This window comes from Vulpes lagopus, chromosome 10 (assembly GCF_018345385.1).
Source record: "Vulpes lagopus strain Blue_001 chromosome 10, ASM1834538v1, whole genome shotgun sequence".
Lineage (NCBI taxonomy): Eukaryota > Metazoa > Chordata > Mammalia > Carnivora > Canidae > Vulpes > Vulpes lagopus.
In genome coordinates this window covers 82,459,221-82,472,253 of record NC_054833.1, presented here as the reverse complement: position 1 = coordinate 82,472,253, position 13,033 = coordinate 82,459,221, and the positions used below count along the sequence as shown (strand labels likewise).

The following is a 13,033-nucleotide window of genomic DNA, read 5'->3' as shown; positions in this document are numbered from 1 at the left end:
TGGGCCAAAGGCAGGTGCTAAACCGCTGAGCCACCCAGGGATCCCCTATCTTGACATTTTAAAAATCAAACGTCTTTCTAAAATTATCAAACCATCCTTTGCTGGCATTGAATTTTACAGTTTTAGATTCTTCACAGAATGATGTCACTTTTTGTGGAGTCATATTAGAGTCTGTAATATGCCTTTATAGCAATCCTGTACCCACACAAAAGCTGCATTTTCAATGCCATAAAAAGGTATTGTGCAAAAAGTACAAGATTTTCATACCTGCTGACATAGCTGCAACAACTTCACAAATTTCCTTATCCACTTTTTTTTTTTTTTTTTTTTTACCTTGGTCCTTATACTGGATTCATTCATCTTGAAATGATGGGTTTCCATAGCTGCTGACCTTAGTCTGCAGTAGGTATCAGGTAGTCGGCTTTTTCTTGTAATGTCTTGACTTTTCTCTGCTTCTTGGGAGTGCTTCCAACATCACTTGTAGCACTTTATATGGATTCCCCCCATGGTGTTACTCCAAATTTACAATATTTCACTAAACACAAAATACACAGGAACTATAAGAGATTACTTTTTATTGCTGTATGCAATTTACTGGAAAGACAAACTGCTCATATGGAGTGATTAGTTTTACATGACATCTTAAGTGGATACTTGTAACACTTGAGCTCACTCCTATATTGACAGGAGGTGGCTCTGAAATAATTACAGTAGTATAATATATACTACAGTTAATTTTTGCAGTTATCATTTAATACTGTATCTTTGTTTACATTTCTATTGATTGGTACCATGTATGGTCGGCGTTTGTGTACATTTCAATAAATTTTAACCTTTTATAGTAGATGTGTGTATATTTTATGGTAATAAAATAGTAAAAGAATCTAGTACCTACTATGTACATATATTTTGTGCATTTATAAATACCTTTCTCTTAAATTTTTTGGATGTTTCTAGGCTTGTGGGTTGAGTTTTTTCAAATTGTCACAAATCTCCTAAATTTTCCAATATATTTATTGAAAAAAGTCTATGTATAAGTAGACTAGTACAGTTCAAACCTGTGTTGTTCCAGGGTCCACTAGGTTCACACATGTTGTCTCTCAAAGTGTGATTCCATTTTAGGGTAGTGAGTGGTAAGAATGTGGGCTCCAAAGAGTTAAACATACTTGGTTTCATGTCCTAGCCCGTCCATCATTATCCTCGTGCATAAGTTTCCTCATTTGTAAAATGGCGACTGTTATGAGGATTAGACGTGATAATGTTTGCAGAGTTCTTATGTCAGTGCCTAGTTTAAGAAGTAGAGGCAGTTCTAAACATTAGTCATTCTTGTTGTTATTATTTTATTGATAATAATTAAGAAAATCATCATCCTAGATTCCAAAGGGGCTTCTCTTGAGGCCTTTATAGTCTTCCAGATTCATGAGCCCAAAAACATCACAGTTGCTGGTAATGGCAGAACAACAGGAAGCACAGGCTGACATGAACAGGACCTGTGATACTGGGGTGCAGGGTTATAGGCTAAGCCATTCTCAAATCCAGTTAAAAGGTGTATATAAAACAGGAGTTGAGGGCAGCCCGAGTGGCTCAGCAGTTTAGTGCCGCCTTCAGCTCAGGGCCTGATCCTGGAGACCCGGGATCGAGTCCCATGTCAGGCTCCCTGCATGGAGCCTGCTTCTCCCTCTGCCTGTGTCTCTGCCTCTGTCTCTCTCTCTCTCTCTCTCTCTCTGTCTCTCATGAATAAATAAAATCTTTAAAATAAACAAATAAATAAATGAAACGGGAGTTGGCTTTTAAAATTACAGTAAGGAAGGTAGTCTTCCTCAAAAAAGAATTCTATTTCTACCTTCTCTTGAAAAGTTAGAAGATCTTTTTCAACTGTCTTCATTCCTACAGTTGTAGTCAATAGGAGCTGACTACCAGCTGTCCCTATAATGCATGCATAGAAAGGCATGCATTCTCGCTAGCTAAGTGATTTGTTTGCTGTGGCATTTTAGCATTGTGTAGAATTCAGATGATAAATTGCTACCTATGGGGGAACTTCTTTCCTTTTTTCAGACCCATCATAGTAGAAACTGAATGCTAAAAAATAAGTCTTTTTTAGATCTGCTTATCTTTCTTTGAATTCTACACATTTTCCTTACATTCTTATTTGCCTGCTCTCTTCCTCTTCTCATCTCTTCCTTAGGCCAAATGCTCTTGATTTTCATAGCTGAGGCTTTAAAAATCTAAGATACAGGATTTGATGGGGAGCCTAAGTGATTTCTTCTCTCCTTGTATAGAGTTGAAAACTTTATTGTGAGAAAAATATGCTTTTCAGGTTTGATGCTGCCAAGTTTGTTATGAGATGGCTCTGTAAGCATGAGAACCCGAAGATGCAAACAATGGCAGTGAGCATCACCTCTATCCTAGCCCTGCAGGTATGTGATTGCTAAAGGCAGGATTTCTCTTCCTAGTCTTGATGGAGCTCTGATAGACATCCAGTATTTCACTTTTGGCTTTTTGTTTGCTTATAGCTCTCACCTGAGCAAACTGCACAACTTAAGGAAGAGCTCTTCATGGCAGTTAAGGTAGGTGGATTGCCACTTTCATAGTTTTTCCAATAAAAAAAATTGTGAACATAATTTTAAAAAGTCAGTTCTTAAATAGCTTATAAAAAAATCTGTAAGACCTCTTCCCAGAAGATACTACTTCCTACTCTTAGAGCTACTTCTGATATCTACCTCCACATCTCTAAATAAAATGCTTTTAACTTGACTTAGCAGTTTTAGATGTTTTGTAGTAATTCTACTGCTATGGTAAATAAGAACTTAGCTCACCCATATGTATCTTTACAAATTACCTCCCTTCCCAACTTACAATTTTTAAAATTAAAATTCAGGTTAATTAGCATATACTGTATTATTTGTTTCAGAGAATTCAGTGATTCATCAGTTGCGTACAACACATAGTGCTCTTGCTTAAATATATCATAATTTGTAATCATTATTTACATTATGATTATGCTAACATTGCTCACTAAAAAAACATGTACCATTGTTTTGTTTTGCACTTATTTTGAGATGAGGCTTGTGATACCTAGCCCCTCAACTCCAAATCATTTTTGTTTCCTGTGAACTATTCACTCTTAGCCTTGAAATGTTTTCCTTTGGGTTGCTAGCTTTCTTCTGATTTATAAGATTTCTTCGTATATTAAGGAATTGAACCTTTGTGATATTAGATATTAGACCTAGATATTAGATATATTTTCTGCATTTGGCTGTTTGACTGTTTTTACTTTATTTATGGCATGTTTCACCATGTGGTAATTTTAAAATGTTTATAGGATTGAATTTACTACTTTATTCCTCTGGCATAGATGGCATATTTAGAAAGTATTTCCAAAAGTTTTTCATTATTTTTAACATGTAAACACTTGATTTACTTGAAGCTTTTCTTTCTTTTCTTTTCTTTTTTTTTTTTTTTTAAGACGTAAGGGTTTTTCTTCTCAGTACTGCCTCTCTACCTTTTATTGAATACATTATCTTTTCTCCACTGTTATGCAATGCTGCCTCTCTCATATATTAAATTCCCGTATCTGTTTGCATCTATTTCTGGACTTGCTGAGTTAATTTGTATATTTATATACTGATATCATACTTCTTATTAATTGTCTTTATAAATTCCTTAACAGTTAAGATCTTTCCTTGGGTTTCTTTTAATTATCTGTATCCTGTTTTGTTTTTTTGTTTTTTTATTTTAAAGATTTTGTTTATTTATTCATGAGAGACACACAGAGAGAGAGAGAGAGAGGCGCAGAGACACAGAGGGAGAAGCAGGCTCCATGCAGGGAGCCCGATGTGGGACTCAATCTTGGGTCTCCAGCATCAGGCCCTGGGCTGAAGGTGGCGCTAAACCGCTGAGCCACCTGGGCTGCCCCTGTTTGTTTTTTAATGTGAACATCAGAATTGGCTTGTCTAGTTCTTCTTCTTCTTCTTTTTTTTTTTTTTTTAAGATTTTATTTATTTTAGAAAGAGAAAGAGCAGGTGTGCAGCTGAGAGGAGGGGAAAGGGCAGAGGGAGAGGGGAGAGGGAATCTCAAGCAGATTCTCCCACTGAGTGTGGAACCCAATATGGGACTCGATCTCACAACCCTGAGATCATAACCCAAGCCGAAACCAAGAATTGGATGCTTAATCAACCGAGCTACTCAGGTGTCCTTTGGCTTGTCTAGTTCTAAAAAGCTTTGTTTTCTTTGGGGTTTGTTAAATGTATAGATTGACATAGAAGAATTGACATTTCCGACACTGATTTTTCCTTCTGAGAACACTGTATGTTTTTCCATTTATTCAGTCTTTCATGTCCCCCAGAAGTATGTGGATGCATTCTTCATGTTGATATTCTATATTTCTTAAATTTATTCCTAAGGTCTTTATCTTTTGCATTCCTGTTACAAGTGGAATCATATGAGTATTTGGATCTAGTCAGTAGGTTTGGGGGATAAAAATCGAGTGATTTTAGACATGTTAAGTTCTAAGATGCTTGAGATGTCAAGGAGGCAGTTTGATAGGGGGTATAGCTCAGAGGATTGGGTGGATAGGACTAGAGAATAATTTGAGTCATCAGTTCTGATGTGGAATGCAAGTACCTAAAGAGTGTGGAGGTTGTATAGAGAAAAGAAAAGGGCTTAAATGAGTATGTTTGAAGAGAAAGAGGTGCCAGGGAAGGAGAGAGAGGATGAGTTAGTTAGAATGAGTTAGTAGAAAACTAGGAAAGAGTGATGTCTTAGAATCCAAGAAAATTATTTCAAGAAAAGTTGAACAGTTATATCAGATGCTGTTGAGTAGTTCAGTGAGATGAGAGCAGAGTTGCCAGTTGGATTTGGAAGTCATTAGTCATCTTGCTTACATTATATTAGTGGAGAAGTAGGACAAAACTTGTGTAGACTACAGTGATGAGCAAATGGGATGTGAGAAATGGAGGCAACTTTTTGATACATTTTAATGAGAAAGAAATAAAAAGGAAGACACTACATGGGAAAATTGATGGCAAAGGAAGATGGAAATAATTTGGTGCCAAATCTTTGTGTGTGTACAGAATTATATATAGAGCAGGAGTAAAGATTTTGGATTTAGACTAGAGCAGAAGGGAAAGAGGAGTACATTGATGCAAGTGCAGGTAGATGGAGATTTTGTTAGGAAGAAGAGCAATAGTTCTCAGTGACAAACTAGATGAAGGGATCAAATGAGTAAAAAGACAGTGAATAAAATTGGAATAGAGAAAGAATGAGTAGTCTTGGGAGCAAATTTGTTGAGAAATATGATAGAATTTCCAGGTACAGTTGAATACCCTCTTAAAGTTTTTTTTTTTTTTTTTTAATTTTATTTATTCATGATAGTCACACACACAGAGAGAGAGAGGCAGAGACACAGGCAGAGGGAGAAGCAGGCTCCATGCACCGGGAGCCCGATGTGGGATTCGATCCCGGGTCTCCAGGATCGTGCCCCGGGCCAAAGACAGGCGCCAAACTGCTGCGCCACCCAGGGATCCCCCTCTTAAAGTATTTTGACAAATACTGAAAGTAAGGCTGCAGCAGTCTTTTTCAGTATTCAGATGTTTGGACCTAGAGCATAAAGTAGGGTGTTTAAGGCAGCACTTTTGTCAAGATGATATGATGGAGTCGCTGGAAATGGTAACAGGATAGACAGGGATACAGAAATGGAGTGAGATAGAGAACAAGTACTGAAGTAATACGAAGGGAAGAGTAGCACTTGGAAAAACAGTTTTAAGTGGTGTTACCAAAAATTCACCCAGGCTTTGGGTGAAAACCGGTTGTGTTCAGCCACTAGTCCTAAGACCTTAGATAATTTATCTATTTTTTCTGTGCCTCAGAATCTTCATCTGAAAACTGGCATCATCTGAAAAACAGGCATCTGTCCCAGGAATGTCATAGGAGTAGTAGTTTGCAGTTATTTTGAATGTCATTAAGGTGAAATCTATAAAGCATCTAACCATGGGCCTGGCCATGGTCGTTAGTTTCAAGGTCAACCTCACTTCCCTTGCTCCGTCCCTTGCCTTGGTGCCACTCACTCCCTTGGTTGTCTAGATGATTGCTACCAATTGTGTGTGCCACTCTTACACTTCCCTGTTGGTCCTCATAGCTTTATTTTTATGACAAACTCTTTTGGTACTTTCTTTCCTTATTGGGTAAAATTTTTGAAGCGATCTCATTCCTCTTGAAAATAGACATACTCTGATTTGTTTAGAGCTATTATATATTATGTTCCTTTTCATTAGGTGGCTGAGTGAAAACTGCTATCTTTGCCCTCTCTTATGACAGTTTAATGTGCTTGAAAGAAAGTATGAATACTAGCTTAATTGTGTCCAAAAATACTCTGATCTAAAATGGTGTTTTGGAATCTCAATTAAAAGTGAACCCATGATTTTTTTAAGCTATTAGGATATATGGTTGTAGTACTAGTATTACTCTCTAGCCATCCTGATCTTGCTCAGTGACCTAGAACAGCATACTTTTGCTCTGCCTGGCATGTCCATCCGTCCCCCCACCCCCCGCCCTCTCCAGTTCTTGCTTATTTACCCTCTTGCTCTTCTCGTCTTATTTGTCTCAATTTACGTATTACCTTTGCATGGAGGCTTCCTTTTTCTACCTTTTCTAAAATAAAATGTGTTTTTAATGTGTTTCCTTCAGAACGTTTACCAAAACCTAAAATCTTTTATTTAGTTGGGAAAAACAGACTTTTTTTTTTTTTTTAATCTGCCTCACCTGAATAAGTGCTTGATTTCCAGGAGATGTTTACTAAGCAGTCTCAATAAATAATGGAGTAGCTAATATGTACTTGATTATGAGTCTTAATAAGGACCAAGAACTAGATTAAGTGCTCATTAAACTTTAACTCCCCCCCCCCCTTTAATCCTCATAAAAACCTTAGGAGTTAGGTGTAACTCATTATATATAGAGAAAATGGATCATAAAGCTATTAAGCGGTAGAAAAACTATTGGCTTTTCTTGTAATCGAATCAGTCACTGGGGCATCTAACTTTTTGTCTCTTTGGTTTTTAGGAACTTCTAGCAATAGTAAAACAAAAGACTACTGAGAATTTAGATGATGTCACCCTCTTGTTTACTTTGAAAGCACTTTGGAATCTTACAGATGAGTCTCCAGCTGCCTGCAATCACTTTATGGAAAATCAAGGATTGGCAATCTTTATCCAAGTCTTGGAGGTGGGAAGACAGGATTGAGTTTGTATGTAAGGTTCTTTTCTTCATGATAAAGTAACCTGTATATTCTTTTGACAGACTTTTTCAGAGTCAGCAATTCAAAGCAAAGTACTTGGTCTTTGGGTAAGGTGAATTGTTTTCAGTTAATTCTAATTACTAAAATAACTAAATAACACTTAATGTAGCACCTACTATATGCTAGGCACTTTTGTAGGCAATTTCTGTATATTAACTCATTTAATCTTCACATGATTCCCTATAAAATAATACCATATTAGTCATCTGTTGCTGTGAACAAACAATAGATAAATCAGTAGCCATTTTATCTACCTTTGAATCTGTGGGTCAACAGTTTGAACCTAGCTGTACAGTTATTCTGGTCTCATGTGGAGTTACTCATGTTGCTGCTGTTACTTGGTGGCTCAACTAGAGCTAGATGCTTTGAGATGGCCTGACTCTTGCTGTGACAGTGGGTGCATGTTGTTGGCTGGGTCTCGTATCTCTGTGGGCTTCTGTATTTGGCATTTTCAGAGTAGCAATAGAAAACAAGTCCCGCTGTACAAGTGCTTCTGATGCCTCTTCTTATGTCACGTTTTCTAATGTCTTGTTGGGCAGAGCTCATTCAGGTGTCTGGGGTGTTTCCCAGTAATCACTTCTCCAACTCTTTGTAGCAACTGGGTATCCTGCAGTTCAGTTCAGTTCTTACACTGACTACCTGGAGTTATCCTCTGATCCCACAAGTTAAATGGCTCAGTCCCATGAGACTGCCCCCACTTCAGTTGCCAGTTATAAGTTTTGCACCAACTGTACTTCTGACTGGCTATCAAGTAAGGGTTTCCACAACCCCCTCCTCAGGTTGATAATTTGTTAGAATGGCTCACAGAACTCAGGAAGGTACTTTACTTGCTATTATCAGTTTACTATAAGGGATAATAAAGAATACAACTCAGAAACAATGAAATGGAAGAAATGTATAAGGCAAGGAAGGATGGGTACATGCAAAGCTTCCATATTTTCCCTGGATACACCACCCTCCCAGCGCCTTGATACGTTCACCAACTCAGTTCTCCAAACCCATCATGTAGGGTTTCATCATAGGCACAGTTGATTATTAATTCAGTCTTCAGCTCCTCTCCCATGTCCCAGAGGTTATGAGGTGGGGCTGAAAGTCCCAGGCTTCCTCATCCTGAAGCTGCTTAGTTGCCTGTCAAGAGTTACCTCATTAGAATAAAGGTACTCCTATCACTTGGTAAATTCCAAGGGACTTAAGAGTTGTCTTTCAAGAGCAGGGGACAAAGACCAAATATATATATATATATATATATATATATATATTCCTTATTATATGCCCATGGTTAAGCCCAGAGTAAAGGAAGTGGCCATCCCTTGATGGGAGGAGCAGGGAAATCCCATGACTAAGTCAAACAGCATTAGGAAAAATTGTGTTATGTTCTATACCCTACCATACATTCTTAGTTATATTTTATAGACAAGAATCTGAGGCACAGAAGGGCCGTTTACCCTGTGTTACCTAGGTAAAGGAGGCAGACTCGGGCATCCTGGCTCTAGACCCTTTGATAAAAACAACTTTACTTCCTTTTTATCAAGGCAATCAGTTTTTTAGAAATTCTTTGGGACACCTGGGTGACATAGTTGGTTAAGTATCCTGCTCTTCGGTCATGATCTCAGGGGCATGAGATTGAGCCTAGTGTCAGGTTCTGCTCAGCAGGTTTTAGTTACCTGCAATCTGGAAGCAGATGATCCTCTTAAGGATTGGTCAGAAGGTCAGTAGTAGCCTAATGCTATGTCACATGCCTACGTCATCCACCTCTTTATCTTGTCATATAGGCATTTTATCATCTCATCACAAGCAGAAGAAGGGTGAGTACAGTAGAATAAGTTATTCTGAGAGAGACTACATTCATATAACTTATTACAACATATTATCTTTGTTCTTTTATTAGTTATTGTTGTTAATTTCTTACTGTGACTAATTTATAAATTAAACTTTACCATAGGTATATATGTGTAGAAAAAAACATAGTATATATAGAGAGTTTGGTACTATTTGCAGGTTCAGGCATATCCACTGGGGTTTTAGAACGTGTCCCCCACAGGTAAGAGGGGACTATTGTATTAATCTCTCTTGCAGTAGACATGCTAGAGAGAGATTCTTCTTTACTATCTTTGAAAAAGTAAGCTGCCATGAAATAAGTGGTTGGAGTAGGGAGAAGCTCACATTGAAAGGAACTATGGGCAGCGTCTAGGAGCTAAGGGTGGCCTCCAGCAAGAAACTGAAACCCTCAGTCTTGGAGCTGCAAGGAAATGAATTTGCCAACAGTTTGAGTGTGCTTGGAAGTAGGTTTCCCTCCAGTGGAGCCCCCAGATGAGAATGCAACCCAGTCAGCACCTTGTGAGACCTCAGAGTAGAGGAGCCAACTAAGCCATGAATGAACTCCTAAACCACAGAAACTGTGAGGGAAAAAATGTTGTTTTAAGCCACCGAGTTTGTGGTAGTTTGTTAAACAGCATAGAAAACTAATATATATATATGTAAAATAAAATACCACTTGCCTTTCACTGTTACTATTAAATTTCAAGTTAATGTAACCTATAGTAGGCTCGAGGAACTTTTAAGTATTTGAGTCAGACCTGGATTTTATTCTAGTTCAGCCAGTTATTAGCAATGTGAACCTGACAAGTTCACTGACTGACAAGTTAAGTCTTGCTGAGTGACTTACTTATTTGTACAACTATGTTAAAAATTAAATGAGGGGTGCCCAGATGGCACAGTCAGTTGAGCATCTGATGCTCAGGTCAGATGAGTGTCTGTTTCGGCTCAGGTAGTGATCTCAGGGTCATGGGATCGAGCTCAGCATGAAGTCTGCTTAAGAGTCTCCCTCTGCCTCTCCCCACTGTGCACACTCATATGTTCTCTCTCTCAAATAAATCTTTTTTAAAAAGATTAAATGAGATAGGCAGATAAAAAGACTTTTTTGTCTATCTAGTACAGTGCCTGGCACTTAGTAAGTGCTTACTCAGTGATTTATGATGATCCTCATCATCAGGGGGTGGGATTGTGGGGGTAATAGGCTAAATTGAGAGGGAGGAGGATGGGACTAAGTGTTCTGACTCTATCTGAGCTAAGCAGTAGAAGAGGCAGAGGAGCCAGTGTCTGATTCTCTCTTCCTTCCCTATCCCTGATATTTCCTGCTCCATCTGACGTGTAGAACAACATAGCTGAAGTTAGAGAACTCTCTTCCAAGCTGGTGACGGAAGATGTGGTGAAACATATTAGCAACTTGCTCCACAGCAAAGAAATGGAAGTCAGCTATTTTGCTGCAGGCATCATAGCCCACCTGACATCTGACAAACAGCCCTGGATGTCCCATGACCTTCAGAGGAGTGCTCTTCTCCAGGATCTGGTACAAGGATCATTCCTCTTTACAAACTCTGGAGTAATCTCTTCTTGTAGGAAACCTATTTTTCTAGATCATAAGAATTTTAGAAATATATGTGCATTGTAGAAAATGAGAAATAGAAAAGTATAAAAATATATTCTAAATCACTCATACCCTACCATCCAACACTAACCTTGTCAACATCTTACGTTCCTTCTGATATTTTTCTTTTATAAAAGTTACACATGCAAACAGTTGTATATGGCTGTACCAGTTCTCTTTCCCATTTTCAGCTCTTTTTCAAGTTATTTCTTTTGGTATTTACCTCCATATCTCTAAATAACAATGGTTGTCACTTCTTGACTTTGGAGTATTAGGCATTATCTGTTCATTCATTTTCCCACTCTGGAAAAATGAAAATTCTTTTTCTCATTGTCCCTGTGCACACCCTTTACTATACTCAAAGTATAAATCTCCTTTCAGTATTTCAAACATATTCTATCCATTTCAGTTTCTCAGAGACTTCTTTCCTAGAACCTTCTTTCTCCTATCTGGTCTGCTTATTTGCGTATCTGCTATGTTGCTGTCATCCCAGGATATTCCTTTACTATCATCCTGGGGATTCTCTTTGCCTCTTTGGTGTTGAAGTCCCAGTTTCTGGATTGCATGCCTTCCTGTTTTTTTTTTTTTTTTTTTCCTTATTCTGTTGGATCGTATCTAGTAGTTTCCTAAGAACTGTGTGAAATAGAAAACTTCAGATCTTCTGTTTGAAAAGGCCATTATTTTACTTTTACATTTGGTTGGTCACATAGCTAGGTATAGAATTTTTGTTTTGGAATATTTTCCCTTCAGAATTTTTAAGTCATTGCTGCTTTGTCATTTATTTCTTGGTATCACTGTTGAGAAGCTAGATGCCATTTTCCTTTGGAACCTTTAAGATCTTTGTCCTCCGTGTTTGGAAATCTCAGCAGTGTACCTTGATGTAGGTTTATTTTCTTATATTATGTTGGCTACTTATTGCTCTGGAGCTTGTTTTCTTTAGTTCTGGGAAGTTTCTTTCTCCCTCTCTCTTCTTCCCTCGTCCCTACCTTCCCTCTCCTCCTTTTTTTTCCCCCCTGGGATGTCAGCCTTCATGGATTCATTTTTTTCCTAAGCCAATTATTTCCTTATTTGTCCTTCTTGAAAAAATCTTTTAAAATTTCCACTCCTATTGGATTTTGCACCTACATTTTTCTTTTATGTATTTTATTATAAATTATATATTTTAATATAATTCTGTTACATAATTTATGTAATTTAATATAACTTAATATATTTTGTATTTATATATAATATATTTAAGTATGTTTATTATGTATACTTAATATACTTATTTATATATTTATAAATTTATTTTTATATATTTATAATTTATTTTATATAGTTCTATTTTCATTTATATATTTCTATTTTTAATTTCCAAGAACTCCTTCTTTGTTCTCTGAGTGCTTCTTTTTTATATCCACTCTTTTTCTGTGGTTGCTGTATCTGTTATCTCTTTAAAGGTATTGATTATTGTTTTTTTTTTTTTTAAGTTTTTCTCTTCCTTCAAGGTCTCTGTTTCCTATGATTGCTTTATCTTCACTATTTTGTTCCTTTATGTTACAGAGTCTCTTAAAGTATGTGGTGATCCTCAGCTGTCCAGTCATATCTAAGAGTGAGGCTATTTGGAAGCTGTGTGCAGATGGGTAGAACTTGTCAACCATAGGCTTCACCTAGAGTGACTGGATTATTCATTGTCATTGTCATTAGATCTTTTGTCCTGATCTGGTTGGAATTTACCTGAGGAAGAATCTTCTATTCTCCTGACTGAAAATGACATTCTTGGTTTCCTCTTACTGAAAGCCCAGTAGAGGAAAAGAGTTGAGGACAGGGGACTCTCAGCATTTATTAAAGTCTCTTGGGGGTTCTGTTGAAATTGGTTCATTTTTTAAATCTCTCCCAGTGCTAGATCTGTTAACATTTTCCTTCTGCTTTGTTCTTATGTGTTTGCCTTCTTTTACTTTAAACCGTTTATACTATTCTGTTCATGGGATTTAGGAAAGGAATGGATACATGCTCAATCCTGCATCTTTAAACAGAAGCCCCATTTCATTGCACCTTTTCCCACAAGACTTTGTATTTCAATATATATAATGGTTACCTAATTGATATTTTGGCAGGTAGGGATACCTTAATTTGGATGATATTCCATATTTTTAAAATTTGTTTTTTCATAAACATGTAATTATAAATGACATGAAACCGCCAATTAAGACCTTTTACAAATTATGGAATACAATACTTAGAACCTTGGTTTCTCTTTTTTGTATAGTATGCAACCATCCAGAATTGGCCAAGTTCAAGTTGTAAGATGACAGCATTGGTGACCTACAGGT

At 37.2% G+C, this 13,033-nt stretch overlaps 2 protein-coding genes across 4 annotated transcripts in view; one reads left to right on the top strand and one right to left on the bottom strand.

The window, feature by feature from the left end:
* The window catches only part of ZYG11A (zyg-11 family member A, cell cycle regulator), a 69,953-nt gene that overhangs the window by 54,056 nt on the left and 2,864 nt on the right, over positions 1-13,033 (top strand). For all 3 annotated transcript variants that reach the window (XM_041770558.1, XM_041770560.1, XM_041770559.1), the window contains 6 exons: positions 2,318-2,417; positions 2,514-2,567; positions 7,057-7,218; positions 7,294-7,338; positions 10,446-10,640; positions 12,970-13,031. In XM_041770558.1, coding sequence (XP_041626492.1) covers positions 2,318-2,417; positions 2,514-2,567; positions 7,057-7,218; positions 7,294-7,338; positions 10,446-10,640; positions 12,970-13,031 — 618 coding nt within the window. The remainder of the gene's footprint in view (positions 1-2,317; positions 2,418-2,513; positions 2,568-7,056; positions 7,219-7,293; positions 7,339-10,445; positions 10,641-12,969; positions 13,032-13,033) is intronic.
* Positions 8,093-13,033, bottom strand: part of ECHDC2 (enoyl-CoA hydratase domain containing 2) — a 30,961-nt gene continuing 26,020 nt past the window's right edge. Inside the window, exon 11 of the mRNA XM_041770562.1 lies at positions 8,093-8,419. Within this exon, the coding sequence (XP_041626496.1) occupies positions 8,412-8,419 (8 nt within the window). The 3' untranslated portion in view covers positions 8,093-8,411. The remainder of the gene's footprint in view (positions 8,420-13,033) is intronic.